This window comes from Rattus rattus, chromosome 5 (genome assembly GCF_011064425.1).
Source record: "Rattus rattus isolate New Zealand chromosome 5, Rrattus_CSIRO_v1, whole genome shotgun sequence".
NCBI classification, from domain to species: Eukaryota; Metazoa; Chordata; class Mammalia; order Rodentia; family Muridae; genus Rattus; species Rattus rattus.
This window is the reverse complement of record NC_046158.1, coordinates 6,977,825-6,986,965: the sequence shown is the minus strand read 5'-3', so window position 1 is coordinate 6,986,965 and position 9,141 is coordinate 6,977,825. Positions and strand designations below refer to the sequence as shown.

The 9,141-nt window shown below is 53.9% G+C and overlaps 1 protein-coding gene across 1 annotated transcript; it reads right to left on the bottom strand.

Moving 5' to 3' along the window:
• On the bottom strand, positions 1–6,281 carry Prrt1b (proline rich transmembrane protein 1B). The gene is made up of 4 exons (XM_032901809.1): positions 6,272–6,281; positions 2,318–2,760; positions 1,412–1,555; positions 1–300 (listed from the first exon to the last, which is right to left on the bottom strand). Exons 1-4 carry the CDS (start codon positions 6,279–6,281, stop codon positions 151–153), a joined length of 747 nt encoding a protein of 248 aa, XP_032757700.1. The 3' UTR covers positions 1–150.
• Between the last annotated feature and the right edge of the window lie 2,860 nt (positions 6,282–9,141).

Here is a 9,141-nt window from a genome sequence, read left to right as displayed (position 1 = left end):
ACTTCCAGGCTGTACGTGGATCCCACCCAAGGCCTCACGGACAGGGCTTCTGAGCCCACCTCCCCTTTGCCCTGCGTGAGCAGAACTGGCTACTACAGTGGGGACCAGGGTCCCCAGAAAGGGCACAGCCTAGCCTGTAAGTCCAGGGCCTCAGGGGAGGTAGAGGGCCACCACCACGTAGATGACCCAGCTGGTAGACACGAAGACCCCGAAGAGCAGGCTGAAGAGCACAAGTGAGCGAGCCTTCCTTGAGGCTTCCTCTGCCTGGGCCAGGTCACCGCGGCCCAGGGCTGCTCGAGTCTGTAATGAGATAGGCCAGGGTGGGAAGTGCCAACGATGATCCCCCTCTTATCCACCCCAGACCCCACCTGCACAGCTAGAAGGTGAGGCCCAAGCCGCAAGCCAGAAACTGACATTCTGAGACTGTTGGGAAGCAGCCCCAGGAGTAATGGCGGAGGTACCTCCATCATGAGGAATGCTCCCAAGCTCCTCTCATGCCACCTCAAAGCAGCCCTCAAATCTCATTGCACCCCACTGTGCTGATGATGTAAGCTCAGCAGACCTTAAGTGACCTCCCTGGACCACACAGCTGATGGTAAAGCCAAAGTCCATCGTCCTACATTGGAGCTGCTTGCTCCCCTCAGTTCTGACTACTGATGACCTGGGCCTGAGACCTCCTGCTACTTCCCAGCAAGGCCAGGCTGTAGCACGCACACAGGCTTGCCTTCTGTCAGTCAGAATGTCATGCCACCTTCATGGCCTAACCATGAAGTGCCGGACGGGCGTTTGGACAGTAATGAGGGACTCAGGGAGAAAATGGGAGGAGGGGAGCTAGTGAGGTGGAGAGTAGAGAGTTATACAGATGAGTAAAGGAACAACCAGAGGGCAGATGAGTAGAGACCAATAGGCGGGTAAGGGAAAAGGCAGATGAATTCATGATGATGGAGGGGTGAAGGATGGGTAGCTGAGTTGATGGGGTGATGTGTCCTAGCGGGAGGGAGGGTGGAAAGATGGATTAACAGATGAGTACATTCACAATGGCATGAGTCGTGGGCAGGCAGATGGTCTCTAGGCAGAGAGGCAGTTGAGGCAGCCAGGAGATGCAGACTAAAGGGTGCTGAAATACCCCTGCCCCAGTGATGCGTAACACCTTGGGCCTCATCATTGCTTATACATCTGTTTGTTTGTTTGTTTGTTTGTTTGTTTGTTTTAGAAATTGCCATAACAGATCCTTAGTAGTGAGGTCACAAGTGAGAAAGAGAAGGAAAACAGATGAGAAAGGCCAGGCTCCAACAAAGCGCATTCCTGAGTCCCACCCGGCTGCTGGCTGCTGAGTGCTGAGTGGCCCCCTAACAAGTCCCCACAGGGACAGAGGTTGTGTCTTATGAGTATGTCCCTCCTGGTCACCTACCTCGTGGGAGTAGACAATGGCAATCAGCCCTGTGAGCAGGCAACAGAACAGGGTCACCAGCACCGACTCCATCATGAAGTCCTTGGGCAGAGGCCTGTGCTCCACTTGCATGGGAGCAGGCCCGCCAGCCACGGGGCTGCCATACTGTGGGGTAGAACCACTTAACATGAAGAACCAGAGAAAGTCAGGCTGCCCCATTTCCCCTCCGCTCACCCACCCATGCGGCTGGAGTCCTCTCATTGCTGTGCAGCACACAATCTAGCCCAGAGTAGGCTACCAGATGTCTTCTCTGCCAGGGAGAGTGAAGGCTCGGAGTCTCCACTGGCAAACCATGGCTCCCTGCTTTTGTTGCATCAACAGGGGGTCTCTATGTAGACTTGGCCAGACTGAAATTCTGGAGATTCGCCAGCCTCTGAGAGGCTTTTGCTAGGGTTAAAGGCTTGGGCCACCTAGTCCTAGCACTTAAGAGTCGGAGGGAGGGGTTGGGGATTTAGCTCAGTGGTAGAGCGCTTGCCTAGCAAGTGCAAGGCCCTGGGTTCGGGTCCCCAGCCCGGAAAAAAAAAAAAAAAAAGAGTCGGAGGGAACAGGATCAGGAATTCTCAACTATATAGTGAGTTCCAGGCCAGCCTAAGCTACATGAGACGTTATCTTTTAAAATTTTTTTTTTAATTATTATTATTCTATCGTGCCTCACGTCCACCCCCTTGGGACCTTCGCCATTGATGTCACCTTTCTTACTCCTCTTACCACCACCAAACAAACCCCATCCTTCCCAGAACACCTGACTTAGCCACCCCACAGTCTGTGCGGGGCCCAGGATCCTTTCTGGACAGCTCCTATTGGTTCTTAGGAACTCTGTTGCTAATCTCCTCCTCCTGCAGGCATGAGGTGGGGCGTTGTGCTCACCGTGGGGAAAGGGAAGGAGGCTCCGCCAGGGGGTGGGAAAAGTGGGCCGGGAGCTGGAGGGTAGAGGGCGGCGGGCCCGGGCGCCGGCTGGAACAGCACCGGCACCTGCGGGAAGGGCGGATAGAGCAGCGCCACTGCCTTGGGGTCCGGCGGCGCGTAGGGTGGAGGCTCGCCTACGAAGCCGATGGGCGGCACAGTACCGCCAGTAGCCTTGGGCCCGGGACCCGCCTCGCCGGACGCAGTCGCCGGTTCTGGGTCCCCCCCGGCTGGCTCGCTGCCTTCTGCGGCCTCGGCCCGATCTTCCTCCGGCCCCGCGTCTTCTTCCAGCAACTGCGGGCGGCGCGGGAGCTGCGGGAGCGATGGCTGCGCGGCGCCGCGCTGGTCCTCGGCGGCTGGGGGGTCCTCCCGGCCTGCGGGGATGTCGCCCGTCTTGGCGTCCGGACCTAGGGAGAAAGGCAGGGCTGGGAGTCAGGGCCGGCGAGATGGATTCGTTGAAACTGTGGCTGCTGCGCCATGAAAACCCGAGTTCAACCCCCCGAACCTACATAAAAACCGTGACAGAGGTTTGCCATCCCAGTGATGGAGACACGTGGGTCCCCAGAGGTTCACTGGCCAGCCACCTTAACCTAATGACCTAACAGCCAGTGAGAGACTCAAAAAATACCGTAGGCAGCTCCAAAAGGATAATTCCTGAGGTTGACCTATCTCCTCCCTTCTCAGGAAGAAAATAAAGGACAAAAAATTCACAATGAAAAAGTTTACGCTGTGTGCTTTAACCACACTTTTTAAAAACTGAATGTATTTTATGTGCGTGAGTGTATCCTATGCATCATATACATGCAGTGCCTAAGGCGGCCAGAAGAGGGCGATAGAGTCTGTGGAGCTTGAGTTACAGATGGTTGTGAGCCACCATGTGAGGGTGGAGAAATGAACCCAGGTCCTCTGCCAGTGCACTTAACCCCTGAACCATCGCTCCAGCCCTAGCCACGCTTTTTTAAAAAGCTTGCCTCTCCAGTTGATTATACAAGTCACCCGAGTCACTGAAAGTGAGAACAGGAGAGAGATTCCTCACCCCCTGCTCCCTCCCAGTCCTGAGCCCCAGACCTGGCCACAGGAGGGATGTGGGGCAGAACTAGGGTCAAGCTGCTGAGCACACAGTCAGCCTGTACTGCTGAGCCCAGGATAAAGGAAAGGCCTTGCAGGAAGAGTGGAGGGGGATTCTGAACTCCATGAGCACTGCATGAGTCAAGGCCTTTGCCCTTGACTGTCTCTGGTCCTGGAGGAGCCCAAGTCCTGATCAATTAGGGAGGCTTTGAGGCTCGAGAACTAATCCTCCAAGTATTGGATGCAGCCCTGAGCACCAGGTGCAGGGGCAGCCCCACACTAACGCAGCAGGCGTGAGAAAGGAGCCAACCACGGGGAAGCAATACAGAGACGAACCAATCAGGCTGAGTGCGGTGGGCATCGCCCCAGCCAGGGAATTACAGCAGGGCCAAGAAACAACATGAACAGCCTGGCACCCAGGGCACAACCCTGAATATTCTACACCGTGAGGAAGACCGTGTGCGCATTCTTTTCAAGAGAAAAGACCAACAAGCCCTGCAATCCCAGCACTCAGGAAACTGAGGCAGGATTGCTGCAAGTTCAAGACCAGCCCAGGCTACAACTTGAGACTTATCTCAAAGGCAGGAAGAAAGGCCAGCTGGATGGCTCAGCCAGGTAAAGGAGCATGGGGCTGAGGCTGATGACCTGAGTTCAATCCCCAGGACCCACACCGTAGAAGGAGAGAACTGACCCCTGCAAGTTGTTATCTGACCTCTCCGCTATGCACCACGGCATTCCAGTGCTTGCATGAGAACACCCCTAACATGTTCGTGTGCACACACATGTGTACACACACACACACACACACACACACACTAAACTTGGAGAAGATGGGGAGGAAAAAGACCGACAAAAAAATAATAAAGCCAGGTGGTGACAGTGATACCTTTAATCTCAGTGCTCAGAAGACAGAAGCAGGCAGATCTCTGTGAGTTCAAGGCCAGCCTGGTCTACAGAGCAAGCTCCAGGACAGCCAGGGCTACATAGAGAGACTCTGTCTCCAAAAACCAAAACCCAGGTCTGATATTCAAAATGAGATCACAACACACTTTAACTATGTTTCCTCTGATGTGTTTGAACAGAGTTAAAACTTTTTTTTTTTAAAGTGTTAAAGGTTGGGATATAATTTAGTGATAGCTTGCCTGACATTCATGGTATTCTGGCTTCAACCCTCAATACAGGAGAGTGGGGGAGGGGACAGATGGAAGAGGCGGGGAGAAAGGAAGGTTTTTTAAAAAATCACCTACAGGGCTGGAGAGATGGCTCAGAGGTTAAGAGCACTGACTGCTCTTCCAGAGGTCCTGAGTTCAATTCCAGCAACCACATGGTGGCTCACAACCATCTGTAATGGGATCTGATGCCCTCTTCTGGTGTGTCTGAACACAGCAACAGAGTACTTATAATAAATAAATAAATAAATCTTTAAAAAAGAGAGAGAGAGAGAGAGAGAGAGAGAGAGAGAGAGAGAGAGAGAGAGAGCGCTCTTGCTAAACATACAGGAGGACCTGGGTTCAGATCCACAGTACCCTCTGGGTTCAGATCCACATCTGTGTACCAGACACCTCAATGCTACAGGGGATGGACAAAAGAGGATGGTTTCAATTTTTTGAGCCCTGGGCTGAGTGAGAAATGCTTTCTCAGGGTAATAAGGCAGAAAATGCTAAACACACCTGGAGTTGCCCTCTGGCCTTCAATGCCCAATTAGGAGCCACTAGTTCACATTTGCATAGACAGAGACAGAGACAGACAGATGGACAGACGGACACACACGCACCCACACGCACACGCACACGTTGGAGCGCCTCTCCTGTCTTGTGGGGAAATCCTTCCACCACCATTGCCTATAGTTATTACAGTGTTACAGAAATGGCAAGCCGGTGCCCAGGCCCTGGCCTCAGGACTTCAGGGGCCCCCTTACTTAGACCAGAGAACCTGAGTCCAGATAGCACTTCGACGACTTAGAACCACTAGGGAAAGAGCCCGTCCTTCCAGAACGCTGTCACAGAAATGCCAGGCCCCTGCCCTAGTTATCAGAACAACAAAACCCACAGTTTCCCTGGATCCAGCCTGCTCAAATACCGGGCCTGATGGCACCGAGATAGGGGCCCCGGAGTAAATAAATCCTCTGGCTGCGCCGGGCTCCGTGGCCTCGGGTTCTCGAGTTCTTGACACCCGAGCCTGAGACGATAGTCCAGCTGAGACAGGGGAATGGAGAGGGCTGCTCCAAGGCTTGGGGTGTTCTAGAAGGGGGTGGGGCAGAGGCAAATTCTACCAGTCACCCCAGCATTCCCTGCAGCAGGTGCAGGGAAGGTGAGGGGACACCCAGGGCATCCGATCGCTACTCTGCACAGGTCCTGGCCTCTTAAGCTTCGGAGTCTCTAGAGACACAGTTTTGACCCACTTCCCACCCCCACCCCAGGGTCCGCTGCTCCGATGTGTGGCCCTACCGTGAAGCATCCGCGCGAACCCACCCAGCCTGCAATTTCTGATCCAGGCTGCGCCCCCAGCCTGCCCTGCTTTGGGGACCTGGCCTGGTCCTGGTGTGGGGGGGGGGGCGGGGGGGGAGGGGGTGATGGTTAAAGCCAACAAATACTGGACGCTGCAAGGAGATTCCGGGGAGGGAAATGCAGAGCCACCTGCTGCTGCCAGGACACCTTCTGTCCGTCTGAGGCCAGTCTTTCCCCAGCTGTCCCGCAACGATGCAAGAAAGGGCGGGAGATCCTGAGCTATCCCCGCAGCCTCTTGGCACCCCAGGCTCTGAGTGCGAGTGTGCCCCGGCCCCAGTATTGCCTAGCTCTTGTCCGCACCCTCAGTCTCTGCTCTGTTTTCCCTGTACCCCGCGCCCCTCACCTGCCTCCATGACCCGATCAGCGTGGGTGCCCGCGGGCTGTGCTGCTCAGGACCTGTAGCCTGGGTCCGCCCCAAGCCGGTGGACGGTGGTGGCTCAGGTTTCCTGGTGCCCGCCGCGCGGCAGGTTAATAATTGGCCGCCTTGTTTGTCCACGGCTGAGTCAACAAGTCGCTCCCTCGCGCCCTGGCGCTCGCACCCACCCGGCGTCCTCCTGGCTTGGGATAGTTAGAGCTGCAGAGGACCCCGAGGGCAGGGTCCGCTCTGTGCAGCCTTGATCGATCCCTTTGCGGAGTTGCGGGGGCCTGGGTGTGTCGGGGTTGGGGGAAGCCAACGAGAGATTGGAACAGGCTATTCCCACGGGGATGGATAGAGCCAGGAAAGAGACCATGGGGAGAGGTGGAGACCTGACCTACCTGGGAAGAGAAGCAGGGTGCACCTATGACCCAAAGCAGGATAGTGTGGCCAGGTGGGGTTTTTCATCAGCTTCTCACCCCCTACCCGCCGGAGAAGCCACAGTGTAGAGCTGAGATCTAGAACATTCCGCCTCCCACAAGCCCTACCTGGCCCCTGAGATACAGCAGGCCAAAGAATCTACCTTAAAAATACCGCTCTCACAAGGCAGGGATGCTTGGCCACCTTTTGTTATTCACAGCTGAGCTCCAGACAAGGAGGACCTGCCTAGGAACCGAACTGAGGATGACTGACGAGGGAGTGACTGAGAAGGAGGGACCGACTGAGCAGCCCTGGTCATGGCTGAGTTTCAAATTAACTCTCACCAGGCCTTGAAGCTTGGGTGGATGAGGCAGAGATGTGGGGTGAGGAGAGGTGGCTCACAGAGTTTACAAAGACTCAGCAGAGCTCCTGGATAGGGAAATGAACCCTTCCCACCGGCTGAGTATATATGGTTCAAGGTTAGCTCATCCATGTGATCCAGAAGCTCCTAATGTATGTGTTAAAAATGACAGGGAGTGGGGTTGGGGATTTAGCTCAGTGGTAGAGCACTTGCCTAGCAAGCGCAAGGCCTTGGGTTCGGTCCCCAGCTCCGAAAAAAAGAAAAAAAAAATGACAGGGAGGGGCTGAGAGATGGCTCGGAGGTTAAGACCTTGAGTTTGGTTCCCAGCGCCCACACTGGGCAGCTCACAACTGTAGCTTCAGTTCCAGGGATCTGACACCCTTTTGTCCTCTAAAGACACTGCACTCACATGCCCGTACACAACTACAAAGTCTTACTTTTCTATTGCTCTGAAGACACACCATGACGGAAGGAACTTAGGGAAGAATGTATTGGTCTGAGGTTTACAGGAAAGAGAGACCACCAGAGCCGCAGGGAGACCAAAGGGTGAAGCTTTAATGTTACACAAACTGCAAGACTGCCTGAGAGGAGGGAGAGCCGCCCCGACTAAATGGAGTTTAGGTTTTTATAGAATGCTTTAAGTTGACCTGAAGATCATTAAGGAGAAAGGGGATTGCCCCAAACAAAGAAACTGTCATAAACATTAGACTTTACCAGGAGATCTCTGATCATTAAGATAGGAGAGTGTGTTCTAAGGCAGTGGTGGCCCATGCCTTTTAGCCCAGCACTTCAAAGGCACAGGATCTCCGTACTCCCTGGCCTGGTGATAAATTCTCAGCTCAGACACTGTGAAAGTCACTGGTTAAGCAGCCCTACAGGAGACTGCAGGGGAAGCAGCCAGCACCCAGAACCACAGGCTGCTGCACTCTGCATGACGTTTTGGAGTGACGTGTATCTAATAGCAGACAGCGAGATTCCACATCTGGAGTTCTGCAGCTGAGCAAAAGCATACGAAAGGCACTGGACAAGAAACGGTTGCAGGTTAAGCTGAAGAGATGGCTCAGGAGGAGCTGTCAGAGGAGCATGTACTTGCATAGGACTGGAGTTCCGTTCCTAGCACCCACATCACACCATTCACTGTATGTCCAGTTCTAAGGGATCTGTTGCCCTCTTCTGGCCTCAGCACGCCCCTGGACACACATACCCATGAAAACACACATTACAGACAGCTCCTCGCCTTCCTGAGGAAACATCAACCACACAGGCACGCAACTAAGAGGGAGAAAGTCACTGGGAAAAGTCCAGAGACCATGACACTGTGGACATGGAGGAGGAGCCAGAATGGGCAACAGATCCGGCCACACAGCACAGAGCCCAGGAAGCAGGTAGACCAGAAGACCCAAGCGTGTCATTCAGGAGCAAAGAGGGGGAGGGGGAGATCGCAGCACCGTGCTCATCTGCAGTCGATGGGCTAGAGGAGAAGGCAGGCCAAACCTTGCTTTGTTGTTGCTATTGTTGTTGTGGTGGTTGTGGTTTTTTTTCAAGACACAGTTTCTCTGTGTAGCCCTGGCTGTCCTAGAACTCACTCTGTAGACCAGACTGGCCTCAAACTCACAGACATCCACCTGCTCCAGCCTCCTCCTGAATGGAACGGGAACTAAAGGCACATGACTCCACTTCCTGGCTCACCTGGAATTTTGTTCAAGATTTATTTATTTTATGGATATAAGTACTGATGCCCTCTTCTGGTGTGTCTGAAGACAGCTAAGTGTGCTTATATATAATTAATTAATAAATAAATCTTTTTAAAAAAATGTAGTGCTTCAAAATTCAAAAGTAAGGGGGTTGGGGATTTACCTCAGTGGTAGAGCGCTTGCCTAGAAAGCTCAAGGCCCTGGGTTCGTCCTCAGCTCCGAAAAAAAAAGAAAGGAAAAAAATTCAGGGGGCTGGAGAGATGGCTCCGCGGTTAAGAGCACCCTACTGCTCTTCCAGAGGTCCTGAGTTCAATTCCCAGCAACCACATGGTGGCTCACACCCATCTGTAATGAGATCCGATGCCCTCTTCTGGTGTGTCTGA